This window comes from Mustelus asterias, chromosome X, assembly GCF_964213995.1.
Source record: "Mustelus asterias chromosome X, sMusAst1.hap1.1, whole genome shotgun sequence".
In the NCBI taxonomy this organism is placed as follows: Eukaryota; Metazoa; Chordata; class Chondrichthyes; order Carcharhiniformes; family Triakidae; genus Mustelus; species Mustelus asterias.
Window position 1 is genome coordinate 6,307,082 of NC_135834.1, and position 26,875 is coordinate 6,333,956.

Below are 26,875 nucleotides of genomic sequence, written 5' to 3' on the forward strand. Positions count from 1 at the left end.
GGCAAACACAAAACGGTGGAAACTCTGTTTCACAATAATCGGGGGTTGCTCCCGAGGTAACCACACAAAGCAGGCCAGGCAGCCATCAAGTGGTTTTTCTTCAAGGTATCTCCACCAGCCTGGCTTTCAAATACAACAGTGGCTGAGGGGCTCCTGGATGTGACGATGGACAAAAAAGGGAGGCCAGAAGCCTTCCAAACCCGTGACCTCAACCATCTCGAAGGACAAGGGCAGCAGATACCTGGGAACACCGCCACCTGCAAGTTCCCCTCCAAGTCCCTCACCATCCTGACTTGGAAATATATCACCGTTCCTTCACTGTCGCTGGGTCAAAATCCTGGAACTCCCTCCCTAACAGCACTGTGGGTGTACCTACACCACATGGACTGACTGATGTCCAATAACAATCCTGGAACTCCCTCCCTAACAGCACTGTGGGTGTACCTACACCACATGGACTGACTGATGTCCAATAACAATCCTGGAACTCCCTCCCTAACAGCACTGTGGGTGTACCTACACCACATGGACTGACTGATGTCCAATAACAATCCTGGAACTCCCTCCCTAACAGCACCGTGGATGTACCTACACCACATTGACTGACTGATGTCCAATCACAATCCTGGAATTCCCTCCCTAACAGCACTGTGGGTGTACCTACACCGCATGGACTGACTGATGTCCAATAACAATCCTGGAATTCCCTCCCTAACAGCACTGTGGGTGTACCTACACCGCATAGACTGACTGATGTCCAGTAACAATCCTGGAACTCCCTTCCTAACAGCACTGTGGGTGTACCTACACCACATGGACTGACTGATGTCCAATAACAATCCTGGAATTCCCTCCCTAACAGCACTGTGGGTGTACCTACACCACATAGACTGACTGATGTCCAGTAACAATCCTGGAACTCCCTCCCTAACAGCACTGTGGGTGTACCTACACCACATGGACTGACTGATGTCCAATAACAATCCTGGAACTCCCTCCCTAACAGCACTGTGGGTGTACCTACACCACATGGACTGACTGATGTCCAATAACAATCCTGGAACTCCCTTCCTAACAGCACTGTGGGTGTACCTACACCACATGGACTGACTGATGTCCAATAACAATCCTGGAACTCCCTCCCTAACAGCACTGTAGGTGTACCTACACCACATGGATGGACTCTTGTCCAATAACAATCCTGGAACTCCCTCCCTAACAGCACTGTGGGTGTACCTACACCACATGGACTGACTGATGTCCAATAACAATCCTGGAACTCCCTCCCTAACAGCAGTGTGGGTGTACCTACACCACATGGACTGCAGCGGGATCAAGAAAGCAGCTCACCACCACCTTCTCAAGGGGCAATTAGGAATGGGCAACAAACGCTGGCATGCCAGCGATGCCCAAGCCCAAGGAGGAATTGAAAACAAAAACTGGGCCAGTGGCGTTGGGAGTAGAATAGAAGGGGATGTCACATTCATATGGGAAGGAACTTCAGGCGACTACCATCGTGTAAACTAAAACGTACTTTAAAGATTTTAAAGTTTATTTATTAGTGTCACAAGTAGGCTTACATTAACACTGCAATGAAGTTACTGTGAAAATTCCTCAGTCGCCGCATTCCTGTTCGGGTACACTGAGGGAGAATTTAGCATGGCCAATCCACCTAGCAATCATGTCTTTCGGACTGTGGGAGGAAACTGGAGCACTCGGAGGAAACCCACGCTGACACGGGGAGAACATGCAAACTCCACATAGACAGTGACCCAAGGCTGGGAATTGAACCCGGGTCCCTGGCGCTGCGAGGCAGCAGTGCTAACCACTGTGCCACCCTCCTTGTGTCAGCCTTTAGGTTTCTTGCAATCTCACCTTGGCTTGTGGGTTCAACTCCCACTCCAGAGACCAGAGTTCATATTCTCGGCTGAAAACCCCCCAGTACTGAGGGGAGCGCCATACTATCCCAGGGTTCCCTCTTCTGGGTAAGATATGATACCCAGGCTTCTACTCCCCTCTCAGGACAATGTAAAAAGATCCCAAGGCGCCATTTTGAGTCAAGAGCGAGGGGAGGGAGCTCCCCCGGGCCTCCTGGCCAATATTTATCCCTCAATCCACGTCATGAGAACAGGCTGGCTGGGCAGTAGCACGTTGCTGCTTGTGGGATCTTGCTGTGCACAAATTGGCTGCTGCGCCCCCTACGGTGCAGCTGCAGTTCAAATTCAGAAGTACTTCTTTGGTTGTAAGCACTTGGGGATAACCAGAGATCATGAAAAGTCATTTTATAAATTCACACTTTCTTCACACTTCCTAAGCTGCTGGCAACACAATGCACAGTCTCATTCAAAACAGTCCCTCTGGCAGGGTGACGGAGGAAGCAGGTGCACTCGGATGATTCATCACTAAAGCCACACAACAATCTGTGGGTTACTAAACTAATTTAAAACATCCTTAGACAGCAACTTCCAAACCCACGACCACTTCCATCTAGAAGGACAAGGGCAGCAGATACCTGGGAACACCACCACCTGGAGGTTCCCCTCCAAGTCACTCACCATCCTGACTTGGAAATATATCACCGTTCCTTCAGTGTCGCTGGGTCAAAATCCTGGAACTCCCTCCCTAACAGCACTGTGGGTGTACCTACACCACATGGACTGACCGATGTCCAATAACAATCCTGGAACTCCCTCCCTAACAGCACTGTGGGTGTACCTACACCACATGGACTGACTGATGTCCAATAACAATCCTGGAACTCCCTCCCTAACAGCGCTGTGGATGTACCTACATCACATGGACTGACTGATGTCCAATAACAATCCTGGAACTCTCTCCCTAACAGCACTGTGGGTGTACCTACACCACATGGACTGACTGATGTCCAATAACAATCCTGGAACTCCCTCCCTAACAGCGCTGTGGATGTACCTACACCACATGGACTGACTGATGTCCAATAACAATCCTGGAACTCCCTCCCTAACAGCACTGTGGGTGTACCTACACCACATGGACTGGCTGATGTCCAATAACAATAGTGGAACTCCCTCCCTAACAGCACTATGGGTGTACCTACACCACATGGACTGACTGATGTCCAATAACAATCCTGGAACTCCCTCCCTAACAGCGCTGTGGGTGTACCTACACCACATGGACTGACTGATGTCCAATAACAATCCTGGAACTCCCTCCCTAACAGCACTGTGGGTGTACCTACACCACATGGACTGACTGATGTCCGATAACAATCCTGGAACTCCCTCCCTAACAGCACTGTGGGTGTACCTACACCACATGGACTGACTGATGTCCAATAACAATCCTGGAACTCCCTCCCTAACAGCACTGTGGGTGTACCTATACCACCTGGACTGACTGATGCCCAATAACAATCCTGGAACTCCCTCCCTAACAGCACCGTGGGTGTACCTACACCACATGGACTGACTGATGTCCAATAACAATCCTGGAACTCCCTCCCTAACAGCACTGTGGGTGTACCTACACAGTAAGAAGTCTCAACACCAGGTTAAAGTCCAACAGGTTTATTTGGTAGCAAATACCATAAGCTTTCGGAGCACAGCTCCTTCGTCAGATGGAGTGGATATCTGTTCTCAAACAGTGCAAACAGACACAGAAATCAAATTACAGAATACTGATTAGAATACACCACATGGACTGACTGATGTCCAATAACAATCCACCTCTACCACCCTTTCGGGCAGTGAGTTCCGGACTCCCACCATCCTCTGGGTGAAATATGTTTCCTCAAATCCTCTCTGAATCTCCTGCCCCTTAAATCTACGCCTCAGGTTATTGACCCCTCTGCTCAGGGCAAAAGATTCTTCCTATCTACCACAGGTCCCTCATAATTTTCCACATCTCAATCAAGTTGCGGTGGACGTTAAGGATTCCATGCCACGACACAAGAGGTTCTCCCAGTGTCCTCGCCAACACTCTCACCTCAAGCTGTAAGAGTCACAAAAAGTCAAGTCTCTAGTCATTGCTGCCCATGGGATCTTGCTGTGCGCACTATGGCTACCACACGTGCCAAAATAACGAGTGCAAAAACTCAAGAGATGGTGGTTAGCACTGCTGCCTCACAGTGACTCAGGTTCGATTCCCGGCTTGGGTCACTGTCTGTGTGGAGTCTGCACGTTCTCCCCCCCGTGTCTGCGTGGGTTTCCTCCGGGTGCTCCGGTTTCCTCCCACACTCAAAAGATGTGCTGGTATAGGCACATTGGCCGTGCTAAATTCTCCCTCAGTGTGCCCGAACAGGAATGTGGCGACTTGGGGATTTTCACAGTAACTTCATTGCAGTGTTAATGTAAGGCTACTTGTGACGCTGTGGGATCCTCTGTATGGTTTGCCCAGTTAAAAGGCTTCCTTTTTAAAGTAGTTCTGCCTAATGTAACTAATTGTGCTCTGCTTTAAGCTAACTTAAGTTAATTTGGCCACATCAGCTTGGAATTCTGTGTCCAGCCTAGAAACTTAGCTACGTTCTCTGAAAGTATAATGCAAGGTAAACAGAAGCTTTCACAGGGCCACAGAGGCCAGTTGTTTATGCAGTTGGAGACTGTTTATACCCACCTTTTTAATAATACAAGTATTCAGTTATATTGTAGACACAGATCAACGTTTAGTTAGTTCGATCCAGACTATGTTTTGAGTTTTCTAACCAGCACAATGCTGGTTGGCTCCTGTTGCTTTCTCTCTCTCTCTCAAAATAAGTAATCCTTATTTCGCTTTCTGTAAACTGCTTACAGAAGATGCTTAAATAAAGTGGTATTTACTTCGAACCAGTCATGCTCAAGCTTATTCTGAAGAAACAGACCCAACAGTTACTAATAAATAAACTTCAACTTAGTAAGGTGGACCTGCAAATGCTTTTTTCCAGCTCTTCTGAAAACGTTTAATATTCAGCAAAAGGCAGTTAAATTCTGGTGATTATTACTTAAAACGGAGAACGGCTGCAGAATTCCAAAGTGCAGAGGGATCTGGGTGTCCTAGTGCACGAGTCACAAAAGGTTAGTATGCAGGTACAGCAAGCAATTAAGGCGGCTAATGGAATGTTATTTTTTATTGTGAGAGGAAGTGAACTTAAAAGTAAGGAGGTTATGTTTTAGTTATACAGGGCATTGGTGAGACCACATCTCCAATACTGTATGCCATTTTGGTCTCCAGATTTAAGGAAGGATGTAAATGTTTTGGAGGTGGTTCAGAGGAGAATCGATAGCTGGGAATGAGCGGGTTGTCTTATAGAGGAAAGGTTGGACAGACTGGGCTTGTTTCCACTGGAGTTTAGAAGAGTGGGGCGGGGGGGGGGGGGGGGGGTGCTGTGTGTGACGAGATTGAAGTATCTAAGATCCTGAACAGTTTCGACAAGGTGACGTGGGAAGGATGCTTCCTCTTGTGGGGGAGTCCAGGCTTGATTTAAAATTAGGGGATTTAGGATGGAAATGAGGTGAATTTTTTTCTCTGAGGGTTGTACCACTTTGGAACTATAATAACTCCAGGAGTCGGCTGTGAAGGAACTGGGCTTTTATTGCACAAAATTAACCAATAACCACAAGCCTGTGGTGAACACAACAGGTCCCAACTGGGGCTAAAAGGTTAATGGACCCTCTCAGGGTCTTGCTTTATACAGGGCTTGATATATGAGCTCCACCTGGTGGGCTAATTAACAGTCCTCAGGGAGCTCATATTCAACAAATCCAATTGGGAGGTCAATTAATGATTCCCCATGCAGATCACGGGGGTTATCACAGGAACTCTCTGCCTCAGAAGGTGGTGGAGGTGGGTTTAGATAGATTCTTGCTAGACAAGGGGGTGAAAGGTTATCAGGGGTTGATGGGAATGTGGGATTCGAAACACAAACAGATGAGCACTGATCGGGGCGGCACGGTGGCACAGTGATTAGCACTGCTGTCTCACAGCTCCAGGGACCTGGGTTCGATTGGCCATCCTAAGTTGCCCCTTTGTATCCCAGGATGCATAGTTTAGAGGGATTAGCGGGGTAAATACGTGGAGTTACGGAGATGGGAACTGAGTGGGATTGTCGGTACGGACTCAATGGGCCAAATGACCTCCTTCTGCGCTGTTGGGTTTCCATCTTATTGAATGGCATAGCAGGCTCGAGGGGCCGAATGGCCTTCTCCCGCTCCTATTTCATATGATAACCTACAAGGTTAGAAGGATTACCTGGCGAATTCCATTCAGCGTTCATAGCACCTGCTTTCTTTCTTGCTAAATGTATTGGCTGGGGGTAGATTCATGACTAGATTGTCGACTGATTTCTACCTTTGGTACCTGGCAACCCTCTCACAAAAGTACTTCCTGGAGCAAAGGTCACACCACCGCATGGTGTGGCTCACTTTCTGAATTCGCTGGTCATGCGACTGGACAACAAACATCAGGCTTTGGGGGTCTATTATCCAACACATCTTTTCATACCTCCACTATGCTGTTCCTGAAAGGCAATCTATCCACTGCCCTCAAAAATAATGCATCAAAACATCTCTAACTGGGAGCAATGCTTTTCATCCTCACAAACCCATTTTAATTCACCTCAAAGCTCCCTCATGCCACAAACCTTGCCCGATGAGCAAGTTAGCAACACAGAGAAGGCAAAACCAATAAGTCACCAAGAAGCGCTTGGGTACAACCAGAGGCCATTAGAAAAGGTACATGTATGCGCCATTTCTTTCGATCCCACCCCTAAACCCTTCAAGGCCCCCAGATCAGCAATGGGCCTAGGCTGGTGAGTGGGCCGCATGAGTGACCCTCCTCCATCTCAGTGGGCCGCGAGATTGAAATCGGGCTTGTTCACTCACCGTGTCCCCATGAATAAGATTCAATACATTTAATCCACGCCGGATATTCCATAACGAGTTATAGAAAATCCTTCATCATTTATATATTAATGGAACTGTCATCAACTTCCAGTGGTAAAAACAAAAGAAATATTGACACTTGGGACACAGAGGGAGCGCACGGTTCTCACACTCAATGTTGTGTGGAATCAGCACCCACCTCACTTCACTCACCCTCGCTTTACGTGCGAATCACTTCAGTCACACCGGTAGGAAAAAAACTACACGGACAGGAATCAGCGGTGTGCGCTGAATGAATGACAGAGAGCCAGAGAATCCTTACAGTGCAAAAGATGACCATTCGGCCCATCAAGCCCGCACAGACCACAATCTGGTCCTACCCCCGTAACCCCATACATTTACCCTAGCTAGTCCCCCTGACAATAAGGGGCAATTTAGCATGGCCAATCCACCAAACCTGCACATCTTTGGACACTAAGGGGCAATTTAGCATGGCCAATCCACCTAACCGGCACATCTTTGGGCTGTGGGAGGAAACAGGAATGATAACAGGTCGAGTTACGTCATGCCCAGTCTGAGCTGGTATCACACGCTTCACACTTAAAACAAAAACCCTGCCTTATCGAGTCGAAGCTTTATAGCACAGGAAGAGGCCCTTCGGCCCATCATTCCAGATTCCCACCACCCTCTGGGTGAAAAAGTTGATCCTCAAATCCTCTCTAAATCTCCTGCCCCTTAAATCTATCCCCCTGATTATTGATCCCTCTGCTAAGGGGAAAGGTTCCTTCCTAGCTACCCGGCCTACATCCCTCAGACATTATGTACACCTCAATCAGGTCCCCCCTCAGCCTTCTCTGTTCCAAGGAAAACACCCCCAGCCTATCCAGCCTCTCTTCATAGCCGAGACACTCCAGCCCAGACAACATCCTGGAGAATCTCCTCTGCACCCTCTCCAGCCCAGGCAGCATCCTGGAGAATCTCCGCTGCACCCTCTCCAGTGTAATCACATCCTTCCTACAGTGTAGTGACCACAACTGCACACAGTTGTTCAGCCTTCCCTAGTTCAGACAGGAGTTATACTAAAAACTCTTCAATAACTCCAATTGGTGCATCACGGCCTCCAGAGTAGGTCCCACATCCCAGGCATGTCGCAGTCTAGTTCATTTTTAAAAATTTGTGTCACAAGTAGGCTTACATTAACACTGCAATGAAGTTACTATGAAAATCCCCTAGTCACCACACTCTTGTTTGGGTACACTGGAGGGAGAATTTAGCATGGCCAATGCACCTCACCAGCACGTCTTTGGACAGTGGGAGGAAACCGGAGCACCCGGAGGAAACCCAGGAAGACACGGGGAGAACGTGCAGACTTCGCACAGACAGTGACCCAAGCTGAGAATCAAACCCGGGTCCCTGGCGCTGTGAGGCAGCCGTGCCAACCACTGTGCTACCGTGCCACCCAGTCATCTGCAGAGTTGCAATCTTTTGTCCAGTTGAGGCGTGCCTAAACTCATTTCACATCAGTGCACGAGTGGTTGGTTCAGTGTGGCTGGATTCCCCCACCTCTCCACGCCAACCCAAATCTGACTTTCACCAGCAGAAAAGTCATGCCTGCATTCTCCAGGAGCGAGCAGTGACCACCAGTTGCAAAGACCCAGCAAAAACCAACTGGACATGACGAGGGAACAGTCTGCTAAAAGTGCGCGCTTCCATATGGTTCACTAATGTCCAATAGATAAGGAAATCTGCCGTCCTTATCTGGTCTGGTATTATCGCTGGACTATTAATCCAGAAACTCAGCTAATGTTCTGGGGACCCGGGTTCGAATCCCGCCGCAGCAGATGGTGGAATTTGAATTCAATAAAAAATATCTGGAATTAAGAATCTACTGATGAAACTATTGTCGGAAAAACCCATCTGGTTCCCTTTAGGGAAGGAAATCTGCCGTCCTTACCCAGTCTGGCCTACATGCGACTCCAGAGCCACAGCAATGTGGTTGACTCTCAACTGCCCTCCAAGGGGCAACTAGGGATGGGCAATAAATGCTGGCCCAGCCAAATGGTCTGTGTGTGACTCGTGGACCCCAGATCCACAGAAGGTTGGCCATTCTGGGCGTAAAGTGCACAAACCCTCCACAATAGAACAAGCAGGAGGGATCTGGGACTGCCCCCACACTCCCTTGACCTCAACACAGACCCATCTGCACAATGCATTAGCCGGGTGCGTCTGGCCGGCCAGGCTTGACACAGGCAACTCCAGACGTACAGAATTTCAAAAAGGGAAAAGTCAATTTTCACAGTTAATCTCAAACGTCTCCGAAAGCTCTGCAGATTCCACCCCCTCCCCCCCGCCCCCCCCACCCCACCCCATCCTCCCAACCCCCTCTGGATCTTGATTACAAGTCGACAATCTTGCAGTCAACTCCCGTGGTGCGCTCCCAGGAGGAGAGAAAGGCCATGCGTCCTTTTGAGAATTGAAGGCATCTCTCAGCCTTCAGAGGGTGAAAGGGTGGAAGGGCAAGTGAAGGCAGGAGGCAGTGAGTGTTAGAGAAAGACACACAAGGATCAGAGATCGAGTCAGTTTATGCCCCTTTTATTTCCAGTTTCCTGTCGCAGTTCATTTCAAACCAACCGCAGCTGGGTTCTGGAAAAAGAAAAGGATGGAAAAATAATTGACTGTTTTTGCGTTCTGACCACGTACTGCCCACAATGGCCTTCTGTTCTCCGAAGACTGTTTTCTTCCCCCCAAGTTTTAAAGTTTATTTATTAGTGTCACGAGTTGGCTTACATTAACACTGTGTTGAAGCTCCTGTGAAAATCCCCGAGTTGCCACACTCCTGTTCGGTAACACTGAGGGGGAATTTAGCATGGCCAATCCACCCGAACCAACACATCTGCTGAACTGAACAATAATCTCTCCCTCAATGTCAACAAAACGAAGGAGATAGTCACCGACTTCAGGAAGCATAGTGGAGAACATGCCCCTGTCCACATCAACGGGGATGAAGTAGAAAGGGTCGAGAGCTTCAAGTTTTTACATGTCCAGATCACCAACAACCTGTCCTGGTCCCCCCACGCCGACACTGTAGTTAAGAAAGCCCACCAACGCCTCTACTTTCTCAGAAGACTAAGGAAATTTGGCATGTCCGCTACAACTCTCACCAACTTTTACAGATACATCACAGAAAGCATTCTTTCTGGCTCTATCACAGCTTGGTATGGCTCCTCCTCTGCCCAAGATCACACAAAACTATAAAAGGTTGTGAATGTAGCCCAACCTGAGGGCGGCACGGTAGCACAGTGGTTAGCACTGCTGCTTCACAGCTTCAGGGACCTGGGTTCGATTCCTGGCTTGGGTCACTGTTTGTGTGGAGACTGCACATTCTCCTCGTGTCTGCATGGGTTTCCTCTGGGTGCTCCGGTTTCCTCCCACAGTCCAAAGATGTGCGGATCAGGTTGATTGGCCGTGCTAAAATTGCCCCTTAGTGTCCTGAGATGCGTAGGTTAGAGGGATTAGTGTGTAAAATATGTAGGGATATGGGGGTAGGACCTGGGTGGGATTGTGGTCGGTGCAGACTCGATGGGCCGAATGGCCTCTTTCTGTACTGTAGGGTTTCTACGATTCAATCCATCACGCAAATCAGCCTCCCATCCATTGACTCTGTCTACACTTTCCGCTGCCTCAGCAAAGCAGCCAGCATAATTAAGGACCCCACGCACCCTGTACATACCCTCTTCCACCTTCTTCAGTTGGGAAAAAGATACAAAAGTCTGAGGTCACGTACCAAACGGCTCAAGAACAGCTTCTTCCCTGCTGCTGTCAGACGTTTGAATGGACCTACCTTGCATTAAGTTGATTTTTCTCTACACCCCAATTATGACTGTAACACTACATTCTGCACTCTCTCCTATCTGCACCCTAGGGTGCAGTACTATCTACACCCTATCTGTAACTGCAACATTATATACTGCACCCTCTCCTTTCCTTCTCCCCTATGTACTCTATGAACGGTATGCTTTGTCTGTAGAGTACGCAAGAAACAATACTTTTCACTGTATCCCAATACATGACAATAAATCAAATATTAGCTGATCTTTCTCTACACCCTATCTGTAACTGTAACACTATATTCTGCACCCTCTCCTTTCCTTCTCCCTGATGTACTCTATGAACGGTATGCTTTGTCTCTCTAGTGTGAAAGAAACAATACTTTTCACTGTATCCCAATACATGTGACAATAATAAATCAAATCAGAATTCCTTTCGTCAGAGCGATAATACATCAACTAATCAGGTTTGATCCTTCATGTTATGATGATTTTCCAGCCGGCAGCCAATCTTCCAAAGGGTAAAAGGCTCTCCCGTCATGCATCCCATCCCCTCACCAATCTCAGTACAAACACGTCTGTTCCAACACACCTTCTTCTCAATACTGGTGACACACTCTGCATACCTTCCTGGTTCAGAAGCTGAGGGAACAACCTTGCCTTCACTGGCAGATTTGATGGCCAAGACCCACAAGGCGAGGAGCCCCCGCCGTGTGGACCAGGCCGAGGACGGAAATAGCGGTCGTTATTAGAGCGGCACGCACTCAAACCGAACGGTTAAAAATCACACTTTTGGGAACTGTCGGGAGCTTCAGAGGATGTTGCATTTAAAGCCTGCCAGGCAGATGCAATAATTCCTGCTCTGTGGAGAACATAGAGAGAAAACTCCCTGGGCAAAATAAGCAGCTGAATGCTGCTTTTAAACTTAAGTATAGGTTGATAGCCACGGACTGCACGCTGTAACATTGAGCACGAACAGCAGATCCAGTTTACGCAAGGAATTTGCCCAAAGGAATAGGACCCTACTGCCAGGTTATTTAATGGGTCGGCGATGGCCTCATGGCATTATTGCTAGACTATTAATCCAGAAACTCAGCTAATGTTCTGGGGGACCCGGTTTCGAATCCCGCCACGGCAGATGGTGGAATTTGAATTCAATAAAAAAAATCTGGAATTAAGAATCTGCTGATGACCATGAAACCATTGTCGGAAAAACCCATCTAGTTCACTCGTGTCCTTTAGGGAAGGAAATCTGCCGTCCTTACCCGGTCTGGACTACACGCGACTCCAGAGCCACAGCAATGTGGTTGACTCTCAACTGCCCTCGGGCAACTAGGGATGGGCAATAAATGCTGTCCCAGCCAGTGACGCCCATGCCCCACGAACGAATGAAAAGAAATCTGTCTTAAAACCATGGTGATACTTTTTTTTTTAAATCAAGAGATTGTCAATCCTTTAGTTTAAACCAAGTTATCACCATCACATCACACTGGCATCCAACTTGTGCAGACTTCAAACCAATTGAGAAACCATAAGACATAGGAGCCATTCGGCCCATTGAGTCCACTCCATCATTCAATGCGATCATGACTGATCTGACAGGATAATCCTCAACTCCACTTTCCCGCCTCATCCCCATAACCCCTCACTCCCCTTACTGATGAAAAATCTGTCTATCTCAGCCTTGAACATACTTAACGACCCAGCCTCTACAGCCCCAAGTGCCAGGGACCCGGGTTCACTTCCTGGCTTGGGTCACTGTCTGTGTGGAGTCTGCACGTTCTCCTCATGTCTGCGTGGGTTTCCTCCGGGCGCTCCAGTTTCCTCCCACAGTCCGAAAGACGTGCTGGTTAGGGTGCATTGACCGTGCTAAATTCTCCCTCAGTGTTACCCAAACAGTAGTGTGGCGACTATTAGAATGCAACTGATGACAACTTTGTATTGGATGTAATGTGACCAATGGGAACAAGATGTAAGGGTCAGCTGACCCAGTAAACCATGGAACCGATTACAGAAAGATGTAATAGTCAGCTGACTCACTATAAATAAGAACATGTTTGGAATTGTGGGGAGCTTGGAGTGGCCCAGGATGAGGCCCCAAGTTTGGAGTAATGATGTTTCATTATTAAACCCTTTCTTTGATTTATAAGTTGGAGTAAGTTTTGTTCTATTTTTATTGTCTGCATTTAAAGAGTTACTTCTGATGAGATAGCGACTATGGGATTTTCGCAGTAACTTCATTGCAGTGTTAATGTAAGCCCACTTCAACACTAATAAATAAACTTTAAAAACCTGCGGCAAAGAATTCCACAGATTCACTACCCTCCAGAAGAACTTCCTCCTCATCTCAGTCTTAGATTGGTGCCCCTTTATTCTGAGACGATGCACTCTGGTTCTAGACTCTCCCAGGAGGGGGAAACATCCTCTCAGCATTTACCCTGTCAAGCCCCTTAAGAATCCTCCATGTTTCAATGAGATCGCCTCTCATTCTTCTAACCTCCAATGAGTAGAGTCCCAACTTGTTTGACCTTTCCTCATAAGACAATCCCTCCAAACCGGGGATCACCCAAGTGAACCTTCTCTGAACTACCTCCAGTGAAATAATACCTTTCCTTCAATAAGGGACCAAAACAGATCTCCAGATGTGGTCTCACCAGTACCTTGTACAGTTGCAGCAAGACTTCCCCACTCTTACACTCCAACCCCCTTGAAATAAGGGTCAACATTCCATTAGCCTTCCTCATTACCTGCTGTCCCTGTGTGCGAGTTTTCTGTGTTGCGTGCACAAGTCCCCCCCAAGTCCCTTTGTGTTGCAGCTTTCTGTCACTCACTCACTGGGGTAGAAGTGGTGAGTCCATTCAGATATGGGCAGGGGGAGTAGGGAGGAGACTAATCTCATGGGGTGGTTAGCACTGCTGCCTCACAATGCCAGGGACCCGGGTTCGATTCCCAGCTTGGGTCACTGTCTGTGCGGAGTCTGCACATTCTCCCCGTGTCTGCATGGGTTTCTCACAGCTTTGCCGAAGAGGAGATTACTTAACCTTCCCGGTTTCCTCCCACAATCCAAAGATGTGCTGGTTAGGTGCATTGGCCGTGCTAAATTCTCCCTCAGTGGAACCGGACAGGAGTGTGGCGACTCGGGGGATTTTCACAGTAACTTCATTGCACTGCCCCTTGACATTCAATGGTGTTACCATCACTTAATCCCCCACTGTCAACATCCTTGGGGTTATCATTGACCAGAAACTCAACTGGACTGGCCACACAAACACAGTGGCTACAAGAACAAGTTAGAGGCTAGGAATAACTATGGCATAACTATAGGGTTCGTGGTGGGAGATACAGGAAGGATATCAGAGGTAGGTTCTTTACGCAGAGAGTGGTTGGGGTGTGGAATGGACTGCCTGCAGTGATAGTGGAGTCAGACACTTTAGAAACATTTAAGCGGTTATTGGATAGGCACATGGAGCACACCAGGATGATAGGGGGTGGGATAGCTTGATCTTGGTTTCAGATAAAGCTCGGCACAACATCGTGGGCCGAAGGGCCTGTTCTGTGCTGTACTGTTCTATGTTCTATGTTCTATGAATACTGCGGTGAGTAACTCACCTCCTGACTCCCAAAAGCCTGTCCACCATCTACAAGGCACAAGTCAGGAGTGTGATGGAATACTCTCCACTTGCCTGGATGGGTGCGGCTCCAACAACACTCAGGACAAAGCAGCCCCGCTTGATTGGCCCCCCATCCACAAACACCCACTCCCTCCACCACCGACGCTCAGTAGCAGCAGTGTGTACCATCTACAAGATGCACTGCAGCAATTCACCAAAGATCCTTAGACAGCACCTTCCAAACCCACTACCACTTCCATCTAGAAGGACAAGGGCAGCAGATACCTGGGAACACCACCACCTGGAGGTTCCCCTCCAAGCCACTCGCCATCCTGACTGGGAAATATATCACCGTTCCTTCACTGTCACTGGGTCAAAATCCTGGAATTCCCTTCCTAACGGCATTGTGGGTCAACCCACAGCACGTGGACTGCAGCGATTCAAGATGGCGGCCCACCACCACCTTCTCAAGGGGCAACTAGGGATGGGCAATAAATGCTGGCCAGCCAGCGACGCCCATGTCCCACGAACGAATAAAGAAAAAATGTAAGCCTACTTGTGACACGAATAATAAATAAAATATTAAACTTTAAGATTTCCTCCCCCTCCACCCGCCGTCTCTCGCCATGACCCCAACGGAAGCTCTTCAAATCCACCGCCATTTGCAATCAGCAATACCGGGGAAGCACGAAAGCCTATCTTTTCGATTAGGCCCCACGAGTTAGTTTGAGACGGTTTTCGGAGTTAACGCCATCACACACATGAACAGTAGCAGCCCCACACACACAAAAAAAAATTAAATCCTTTCAAACCCCACGACTGGAGCAAACCGAGAAGTTTCGAAATGTCTCAGCGCTGATTCAGTCAAGCGTCTGTCTGGTAGGACCGTGACGTAATTTCTCTTTTTAACCCAAATACTCTCACAGCTTTGCCCAAGAGGAGATTACTTAACCTGCCCGGGATCCCGAGAGATATCCCCGCGAAAAATCTTTCGACATGGTTTCCGTGCCAACAAAAACAAACTGGAGGGGAGAGTCGCAGAGAGGAGGGGGGGCCAGAGGGGGGATGGGGAAAGGAATGCTACCTGACCGTGCAGGGGCAAAGAAGTCAAGATGGAAATGGAACATTCATTAGCACTCGTTACACTTTAACACAAGTTGCAGCTTTTAAGAAAAACACACACTCCATCATTCAAGAGTAAAGATGCACAGTATTGCCTCCTTCTCCTCTGCCCCTACCCCTCTTCCTCCTCCACTCCTCCTACCCCCTCTTCCTCCTTCTCGGGGGTCACAGTGGCACAGATGTTATTATATATACATTGGCGGGACATGGGTGTCGCTGGTTGGCCAGCATTTATTGCCCATCCCTAGTTGCCCGAGGGCATTTAAGAGTCATCGAATCATCGAGTCCCTACAGTGTAGAAGGAGGCCATTTGGCCCATTGAGTCTGCACCAACCACAATCCCACCCAGGTTCTATCCCCGTAAACGCATGCATTTACCCGAGCTAGTCCCCCTGACACCAAGGGACAATTTAGCATGGCCAATCCACCTAACACGCACATCTTTGGACCACATTGCTGTCTCTTTGGAGTCACATCAAGGCCGGACCAGGTAAGGACAGCAGATTTCCTTCCCTAAAGGACATTAGTGAACCAGGTGGGTTTTTCCCCAGGTGTGTAGGTTCAGTGGATTGGCGATGCTAAATTGCCCCTTAGTGTCCAAAGGTGTGCAGGTTAGGTGGATTGGCCATGCTAAATTGTCCACTAGTGTCCAAAGATGTGGATTGGCCATGGTAAATCCATTTATTTATTAGTCACAAGTAGGTTTACATTAACACTGCAATCAAGTTACTGTGAAAATCCCCGCGTCGCCACACTCCTGTTCGGATGCACAGAGGTAGAATTTAGCACGGCCAGTGCACCCTAACCAGCACGTCTTTCAGACTGTGGGAGGAAACTGGAGCACCCGGAGGAAACCCACGCAGACACAGGGAGAATGTGCAAACTCCACACAGACAATCACTCAGAATCCCTACGGTGCAGAAGGAGGCCATTCAGCCCATCGAGTCTGCACCAACCACAATCCCACCCAGGCCCTATCCCCATAACCCCACACATTTATCCTGTTAATCCCACCAACCTACGCATCCCGAATCACTAATGGGCAATTCAGCATGGCCAATGCACCTAACCTACATCTTCAGACTAAAGCTGGGAGTCGAAGCTTTTCTTCTTGCACTCATCAGGACAAACACAAGAATGCCAAATTTCAAACAATCATTATCTATACTGCAAGAGAAAGGGGTGCTGATCGGTTAGCAAGTGGAGTCTGGTTGGCTGAGGCGTTGCCACGGAGAAAGCAACGGGGAACTATCGGTTCCCCAAGCTCCTGGGTAATTAAAAAAAAGTCACAAGACTTGAACAGATTCCTTTGGTTTGCAGAGAATGGACTCCTGCGTATGTCGCTTCGAGTGCTGAGCCACATTACAAGCTCGACTGGTTATCTTTTTTAATGGGTTAGTGTAGTTATGAGCACACTCAGGATTGTTCTGCAAGTGCTGCCCAATGGCGGAATCAGAGGCAAACGTCGACATTTCGGTTCAAGCACGTTCTGTACTCTGCCCATTACCCGAGGAACATGCTGTTGGATTCCATCAGCTAATTGCTGAGCTGTACAGCTTGGGTACCTGGCATCACACACAAATGTTGCTCAACTGTGTGGTTGGCAGAACAAAGCCATCGTGGGGAAGAGAGGAAGCACATCAGGAGACCAACTTGGGTGCAATGAGGACGGAGTACGTTTATTGAATTAATTCTTTTCTTTCTGGTCACCATATGTGCAGAAGGCATGGACGCAACTGGCCACAACATGCAATAGGTCACCTACGGTATAAATATGTACTTGCTACTAGCATAATTCTTTAGGTACCAGGCAAGAAACAAGAGTAGGTGGGGAAGAAGGTGGTCAGGCAATGCTCTGGGGGACGTGGGTTCAAATCCCACCAGATGGTGAAATTTGAATTGAATAAAAATCTGGAATTAAAACTCTACTGATGACCATGAAACCACTGTCATAGAATCCCTACAGCGCAAAAGGAGGCCATTCGGCCCATCACGCCTTCATTGACAACAATCCCAACCAGGCCCTATCCACGTAACCCTGTTAATCCCCCTGACACTAAGGGGCAATTTAGCATGGCCAATCCACCTAACCTGCACATCTTTGGACACTAAGGGACAATTTAGCATGGCCAATCCATCAAACCTGCACAGTCTGAAAGACATGCTGGTTCGGTGCATTGGCCATGCTAAATTCTCCCTCAGTATACCCAAACAGGCCCTGTAGTGTGGCGACTAGGGGATTTTCACAGTGACTTCCTTGCAGGGTTAATGTAAGCCTACTTGTGACACTAATAAATAAAAAAACTTTAATTTAAAAAAAACTCTGGACACTGAGGGACAATTTAGCATGGCCAATGAACCTAACCTGCACATCCTTGGACACTAAGGGACAATTTAGCATGGCCAATCCACCGAACCTAAACATCTTTGGAGTGTGGGAGAAAACCGCTGCACCCAGAGGAAACCCACGCAGGCACGGGGAGAACGTGCAGACTCCATACAGACTATCGCCTGAGGCCGGAATTGAACCCAGGTCCCTGGCGCTGTGAGGCAGCAGTGCAAACCGTGCCACCCCAATTGTTATAAAAGCCCATCTGGTTCACTAATGTCCTTTAGGGAAGGAAATCTGCCAACCTTACCCGGTCTGGCCCACATGTGACTCCAGAGCCACAGCAACTGCCCCTCTGAAATGGCCACTCAGTTAAGGGCAATAAATGCTGGAGCCACAGCAACGTGGTTGACTCTTAAATGCCCTCAGTTCAAGGGCAACTAGGGATGGGCAATAAACGCTGGCCCAGCCAGCGATGCCCAAGTCCCATGAATGAACAGCAAAAAGAAAAATTCCAAGGTATTGTTAAAAGCCACAGAATCACATTCCCAATGGTTAGTATTCCCACAGAATGCCACCGTTCAAATCCAAGCTCTTATCCCACGGAGCATAGAGTCTATCGCGCAGACAGACGTTGTGTTGAATTGGCCGATAAGCGCCTCAATTCAAACTGCAATCTATCTTCAGCAGAACAAGAATAAATACCAAACCCACTTCCCCGCTCCACCCACTCAAATCCAGCATGGTTTTCTGTCAGACACAGCACTCGACAATGGGCAAGAATCAAAACCTGGATCAAGTCATGAAGAGAGCCAAATCCGATGCCACGATTCCCATGTTCTGGGGCGCCAGGTGCCACACGGGTGCCATCTCCGACTGCACTGCCGAGGCCCCCAAGCCATGGGGAACGGAGGGCACCGTTACCGACAGTTGTGCCCGTGGCAAGGAAAGCTTCGGCCTGTATTTTTTAAGGACGGCTCACGAGAAACAAGTTTGTTTTCTAACAAAACGGAACTGAAGCCCCACAGGAGTTTCTTTGCAGTGGGATTTGATCAATAGTAATTCTTGATAACAACTGCGTTTATAATAGCACTCTGTGAGAAATGGTAATTAAAAATGGCGAAGGGCACCACCACCATAAGATGCAGTTGACCACTCAGACAAGAGAGCTCACCATCCCGACTTGGAAATATATCGGCCGTTCCTTCACTGTCGCTGGGTCAAAATGCTGGAATTCCCTCCCTAACGGCATTGTGGGTCAACCCACAGCACGTGGACTGCAGCGATTCAAGATGGCGGCTCACCACCACCTTCTCAAGGGGCAACTAGGGATGGGCAATAAATGCTGGCCAGCCCATGTGCCACGAATGAATTAAAAACAGCCGCAGAAAGGGTAGAACACAGCACGCCAATGTGTCTAGTAGTCGCCTCATTATGCCCCTCGCTCCATCAGGGCCCTGGGGGAGGTTTAAGGTTATTTACAAAACACTAACAATATTAACTTGTTACTCCTTTAGAGAGTTTGGCTTCTACCCGCAGGGAGGAAAAGGTCTTGGCAGACACCAGAGCCTTCTCGAGCGGAATGCAAAAGCTTCCCCTGAAGCGCGTCCCATCTGGGCGTGAAGCTTTTCCACTGATTCACAGGAGTTGTCTGAACCAGCCCTTTCTAACCGTCAATACTTGGACACCCAGGAGAGGAGATACAGGTCAGGCCCTAGCCTTCACCCTAGTATGAAGAAGTACTGACAACGTCAGCGTCGAGTAACATTGCCTTTCTTGCTTAACACAAAGGGGAAATGGGCAGGTTGGACTTTACAAATATGATTTGATTTATTGTCACTGGCAAACAGTGAAAGGTATACAACATGTTGGTGTAATGGTAACGCAGTGGGGAGGTGATGGCCCAGTGGTATTATCACTCGACTATTAATCCAGAAACTCAGTTCTGGGGACCTGGGTTCAAATCCCGCCACGGCAGATGGTGGAACTTGAATTCAATTTTTAAAAACCTGGAATTAAGAATCTACTTATGAAACAATTGTTGGAAAAACCCATCTGGTTCACTAATGTCCTTTAGGGAAGGAAATCTGCCATCCTTACCCGGTCTGGCCTACATGCGACTCCAGAGCCACAGCAATGTGGTTGACTCTCAACTGCCCTCGGGCAACTAGGGATGGGCAATAACTAGAACTAGGGGGCATGGCCTCAAAATAAGGGGGAGCAGATTTAGGACTGAGTTGAAGAGGAACTTCTTCACACAAAGGGTTGTGAATCTGTGGAATTCCCTGCCCAGTGAAGCAGTTGAGGCTACCTCATTGAATGTTTTTAAGACAAGGATAGATAAATTTTTGAACAGTAAAGGAATTAAGGGTTATGGTGAGCGGGCGGGTAAGTGGAGCTGAGTCCACGAAAAGATCAGCCATGATCTTATTGAATGGCGGAGCAGGCTCGAGGGGCCAGATGGCCTACTCCTGCTCCTAGTTCTTATGTTCTTATAAATGCTGGCCAGCCAGCGATGCCCATGTCCCATGAATCAATAAAAAAAGTTACTAAATCCAGAGGCCCAGGCTTGGGGGACACAGGTTCAAATCACACCACGGCAGCTGGTGGAATTTAAATTTAATGAATAAATCTGGATATAAAGTTAGCCTCAGTAATAATGGCAATGGAATGATCACCGATTGTTGCAAAAACCCCATCTTGTTCACTAATACCCCTTTAGGGAAGGAAATCTGCCGTCCTTACCTGGTCTGGCCTACATGTGACTCCAGAGGCACGGCAACTGCCCCTCTGAAATGGTCACTCAGTTAAGGGCAACAAATGCTGGCCCAGCCAGTGCTATCCAGGCCCAAACTCCCTCCAGTCCTCAGATTCTGGCCTCCGATGTAACCCCACCATCTATTATCATTGCCTGTTGCATCCTCAACCCTCCCAGGCCCTGGGATTCTCTCCCTCAGCCACTCCACTTCTCCCTTCTCCTGAGGAAACTACCTTTCAGCCCAAGTAAACTGGCTTGTCATCAAATTTTGTCTCGATAACACTCTTGTTCCTATATAAATGAAAGTTTTATTTATTTGTTCATGGGACACGGGCGTCGCTGACTGGCCAGCATTTATTGCCCATCCCTAGTTGTCCTTGGAGGGCAGTTGAGAGTCAACCACATTGCTGTGACTCTGGAGTCACGTGTAGGCCAGACCAGGGTAAGGCAGGCAGATTTCCTTCCCTAAAGGACATTAGCGAACCAGATGGGTTTTTCTGACAATGGTTTCACGGTCATAGAATCCCTACAGTGCAGAAGGAGGCCATTCGGCCCATCGAGTCTGCACCGACCACAATCCCACCCAGGCCCTACCCGCTAATCCCTTTTTTTTTACCCGCTAATCCCTCTAACCTACGCATCCCAGGACTCTAAGGGACAATTTTTAACCTGGCCAATCAACCTAACCCGCACATCTTTGGACTGTGGGAGGAAACCGGAGCACCCGGAGGAAACCCACGCAGACACGAGGAGAATGTGCAAACTCCACACAGACAGTTTCCCGAGCCGGGAATCGAACCCGGGACCCTGGAGCTGTGAAGCAGCAGTGCTAACCACTGTGCTACCGTGCCGCCCTAAGTCATCAGTAGACTTTGAATTTCAGGTACAGAGGAGATTCACCAGGATGCTGCCTGGGATGGAACATTTAAGTTATGAAGAGAGAGGTTGGGTAGGCTTGGGTTGTTTTCTCTGGAGCAGAGAAGACTGAGGGGCGACCTGATCGAGGTGTACAAGATTATGAGGGACATGGACAGAGTGGATAAGGAGCAGCTGGTTCCCTTAGTTGAAGGGTCAGTCACGAGGGGACACAGGTTCAAGGTGAGGGGAAGAGGGTTTAGGGGGGATGTGAGGAAAAACTTTACCCAGAGGGTGGTGAGGGTCTGGAATGCGCTGCCTGGGAGGGTGGTGGAGGTGGGATGACTCACATCCTTTAAAAAGTACCTGGATGAGCACTTGGCACATCATAACATTCAGGGTTATGGGCTGGTAAATGGGATTAGGTGGAGGTTTCTTCTGTGTCGGTGTGGACTCGATGGGCCTCTTCTGCACTGTATGATTCTATGATAGATTTTTATTGGTCCCCAGAGCAGTCCCCTGGGTCTCTGGATTACTAGCCCAGCAACAAGGCCACAACACCACTGCCTCACCCTGTTGCTGTTGAATAAATCTCCAACCGACTTTCCCCACCAGTAAAACCTTCAAAACTTCCGGTCTAGGCCCAAGTCGCCCCAAATTGCCCTGCCTCCACTCCCCCGATTCCACACCAGTTCAGATTACAGGATAGCGTGCCCAGAGAGTATTGTGCCACTTTCCTCCAGCGTCTGCCAAGTGGAAACCACGTCACAACAACACTAAAGCAGCGGTGCCAACCCAACCCCAACAAGCAACGGGAAGTAAATTCAGCCAAGCACGACAGGGGCAGCTGGCATCAAACACGTGGCAGAGAATCGGAATGCTCTCTCGGACAATGGGGAAGACTGGGAAAATGATGCAGATACCCGCACGGGGCACAAAGCTCAAGGCGTGCTTGCTGAGTCTTGAAGTCAAACCGTCACCGCAACGGTTGTCATGGCAACATTTCGCTTCTCGTTCCACGCAGACTGTGCCCAGGTTAGACAGGAAACCACACCAGCCTCTCTATGATCCGACTCGCACACTCGTAACCCTGACACGCAGTGTCACACTCCAATACGTAGAATCCCTACAGCGCAGAAGGAGGCCATTCAGCCCATGGAGTCTGCACTAACTCTCAGACAGAGCATCTTACCCAGGCCCTCTCTCTCCCACCCTTCCCCTGTAACTCCACACATTTAGCATGGCCAATCCCCCTAACCTGCACATCTTTGGACACTCGGGGACAATTTAGCATGGCCAATCCACCTAACCTGCACATCTTTGGACACTTGGGGACAATTTAGCATGGCCAATCCCGTGCACTCCCACAAACACACACAATCCCGCGCGCTCCCACACACACACACAATCCCGCGCGCTCCCACACACACACACAATCCCGCGCGCTCCCACACACACACACAATCCCGCGCGCTCCCACACACACACACACACACAATCACGCGCGCTGCCACACACACAATCCCACGTGCTCCCACGCACACACACAATCCAGCGCGCTCCCACACACACACACAATCCCGCGCGCTCCCACACACACACAATCCCGCGCGTTCCCACACACACACAATTGCGCATGCTCCCACACACACACACAAAATCCCGCGCGCTCCCACACACAAACAATCCCGCGCGTTCCCACACACACACACAATCCCGCGCGCTCCCACACACACACACAAAATCCCGCGCGCTCCCACACACACACAATCCCACACACACACAATTGCGCATGCTCCCACACACACACACAAAATCCCGCGCGCTCCCACACACACACAATCCCGTGCGTTCCCACACACACACACAATCCCGCGCGCTCCCACACACACACACAATCCTGTGCGCTCCCACACACACACACAATCCCGCGCGCTCCCACACACACAATCCCGCGCGCTCCCACACACACACTCCCAATCCCGTGCGCTCCCACACACACACTCCCAATCCCGTGCGCTCCCACACACACAATCCCGCGCGCTCCCAAACACACACAATCCCGCGCGCTCCCACACACACACAATCCCGCGCGCTCCCACACACACAATCCCGCGCGCTCCCACACACACAATCCCGCGCGCTCCCACACACACAATCCCGCGCGCTCCCTCACACACAATCCCGCGCGCTCCCTCACACACACAATCCCGCGTGCTCCCACACACACACAACCCCGCGCGCTCCCACACACACAGAATCCCGCTCGCTCCCACACACACACACAATCCCGCGCGCTCCCACACACACACACAATTGCGCATGCTCCCACACACACACACAAAATCCCGCGCGCTCCCACACACACACAATCCCGTGCGTTCCCACACACACACACAATCCCGCGCGCTCCCACACACACACAATTGCGCATGCTCCCACACACACACACAAAATCCCGCGCGCTCCCACACACACAATCCCGCGCGCACCCACCCACACACACAAAATCCCGCGCGCTCCCCCACACATACACACAATCCTGTGCGCTCCCACACACACACACACAATCCCGCGCGCTCCCACACACACACACACAATCCCGCGCGCTCCCACACACACACAATCCCGCGCGCTCCCACACACACACTCCCAATCCCGTGCGCTCCCACACACACAATCCCGTGCGCTCCCACACACACACAATCCCGCGCGCTCCCACACACACACACAATCCCGCGCGCTCTCTCACACACACACACAATCCCGCGCGCTCCCACACACACACACAATCCCGCGCGCTCCCACACACACACACAATCCCGCGTGCTCCCACACACACACACAATCCCGCGCGCTCCCACACACACACACAATCCCGCGCACTCCCACACACACACAATCCCGCGCGTTCCCACACACACATACACAAAATCCCGCGCGCTCCCACACACACACACAAAATCCCGCGCGCTCCCCCACACACACACAATCCCGCGCGCTCCCACACACACACACAATCCCGCGCGCTCCCACACACACACACAATCCCGCGCGCTCCCACACACACACACACAATCCCGCGCGCTCCCACACACACACAATCCCGCGCGCTCCCACACACACACAATTGCGTATGCTCCCACACACACACACAAAATCCCGCGCGCTCCCACACACACAATCCCGCGCGCACCCACCCACACACACAAAATCCCGCGCGCTCCCCCACACATACACACAATCCTGTGCGCTCCCACACACACACACACAATCCCGCGCGCTCCCACACACACACACAATCCCGCGCGCTCCCACACACACACAATCCCGCGCGCTCCCACACACACACTCCCAATCCCGTGCGCTCCCACAGACACAATCCCGTGCGCTCCCACACACACACAATCCCGCGCGCTCCCACACACACAATCCCGCGCGCTCTCTCACACACACACACAATCCCGCGCGCTCCCACACACACACACAATCCCGCGCGCTCCCACACACACACAATCCCGCGCGCTCCCACACACACACTCCCAATCCCGTGCGCTCCCACACACACAATCCCGTGCGCTCCCACACACACACAATCCCGCGCGCTCCCACACACACACACAATCCCGCGCGCTCTCTCACACACACACACAATCCCGCGCGCTCCCACACACACACACAATCCCGCGCGCTCCCACACACACACACAATCCCGCACGCTCCCACACACACACACAATCCCGCGCGCTCCCACACACACACACAATCCCGCGCGCTCCCCCACACATACACACAATCCTGTGCGCTCCCACACACACAATCCCGCGCGCTCCCACACACACACACACAATCCCGCGCGCTCCAACACACACACAATCCCGCGCGCTCCCACACACACACTCCCAATCCCGTGCGCTCCCACACACACAATCCCGTGCGCTCCCACACACACACAATCCCGCGCGCTCCCACACACACACACAATCCCGCGCGCTCTCTCACACACACACACAATCCCGCGCGCTCCCACACACACACACAATCCCGCGCGCTCCCACACACACACACAATCCCGCGCGCTCCCACACACACACACAATCCCGCGCGCTCCCACACACACACACAATCCCGCGCGCTCCCACACACACACACAATCCCGCGCGCTCCCACACACACACACAATCCCGCGCGCTCCCACACACACACACAATCCCGCGCGCTCCCACACACACACACAATCCCGCGCGCTCCCACACACACACACAATCCCGCGCGCTCCCACACACACACACACAATCCCATGCGCTCCCACACACACACACACAATCCCGCGCGCTCCCACACACACACACAATCCCGCGCGCTCCCACACACACACACACAATCCCGCGCGCTCCCACACACAATCCCGCACGCTCCCACACACATAATCCCGCGGGCTCCCACACACACACACAATCCCGCGCGCTCCCACACACCCAATCCCGTGCACTCCCACACACACAATCCCGCACGCTCCCACACACACACAATCCCGCGCGCTCCCACACACACACACAATCCCGCGCGCTCACACACACACACAATCCCACGCACTCCCACACACACACACAATCCCGCGCGCTCCCACACACACACAATCCCGCGCGCTCCCACACACACACACAATCCCGCGCGCTCCCACACACACAATCCCGCGCGCTCCCATACACACAATCCCGCGCGCTCCCATACACACAATCCCGCGCGCTCCCACACACCCAATCCCGTGCGCTCCCACACACCCAATCCCGTGCGCTCCCAAACACACACAATCCCGCGCGCTCCCACACACACACAATCCCGCGCGCGCCCACACCCACACACAATCCCGCGCGCTCCCACACACCCAATCCCGTGCGCTCCCACACACACAATCCCGCGCGCTCCCACACACACAATCCCGCACGCTCCCACACACACACAATCCCGCGCGCTCCCACACACACACACAATCCCGCGCGCTCCCACACACACACAATCCCACGCACTCCCACACACACACACAATCCCGCGCGTTCCCACACACACACACAATCCCGCGCGCTCCCACACACACACAATTGCGCATGCTCCCACACACACACACACAATCCCGCGCGCTCCCACACACACACACAATCCCGCACGCTCCCACACACACAATCCCGCGCGCTCCCACACACACACAATCCCGCGCGCTCCCACACACCCAATCCCGCACGCTCCCACACACACACAATCCCGCGCGCTCCCACACACACACACAATCCCGCGCGCTCACACACACAATCCCGCGCGCTCCCACACACACACAATCCCGCGCGCTCCCACACACACACACAATCCCGCGCGCTCCCACACACACAATCCCGCGCGCTCCCATACACACAATCCCGCGCGCTCCCACACACCCAATCCCGTGCGCTCCCACACACCCAATCCCGTGCGCTCCCACACACCCAATCCCGTGCGCTCCCAAACACACACAATCCCGCGCGCGCCCACACACACAC

General features: G+C 50.8%; 1 protein-coding gene across 1 annotated transcript in view; it reads right to left on the reverse strand.

The window, feature by feature from the left end:
- Positions 1-6,449, reverse strand: part of LOC144481833 (formin-like protein 3) — an 80,777-nt gene extending 74,328 nt beyond the window's left edge. Inside the window, exon 1 of the mRNA XM_078200987.1 lies at positions 6,381-6,449. Coding sequence (XP_078057113.1) covers positions 6,381-6,449 — 69 coding nt within the window. The remainder of the gene's footprint in view (positions 1-6,380) is intronic.
- Between the last annotated feature and the right edge of the window lie 20,426 nt (positions 6,450-26,875).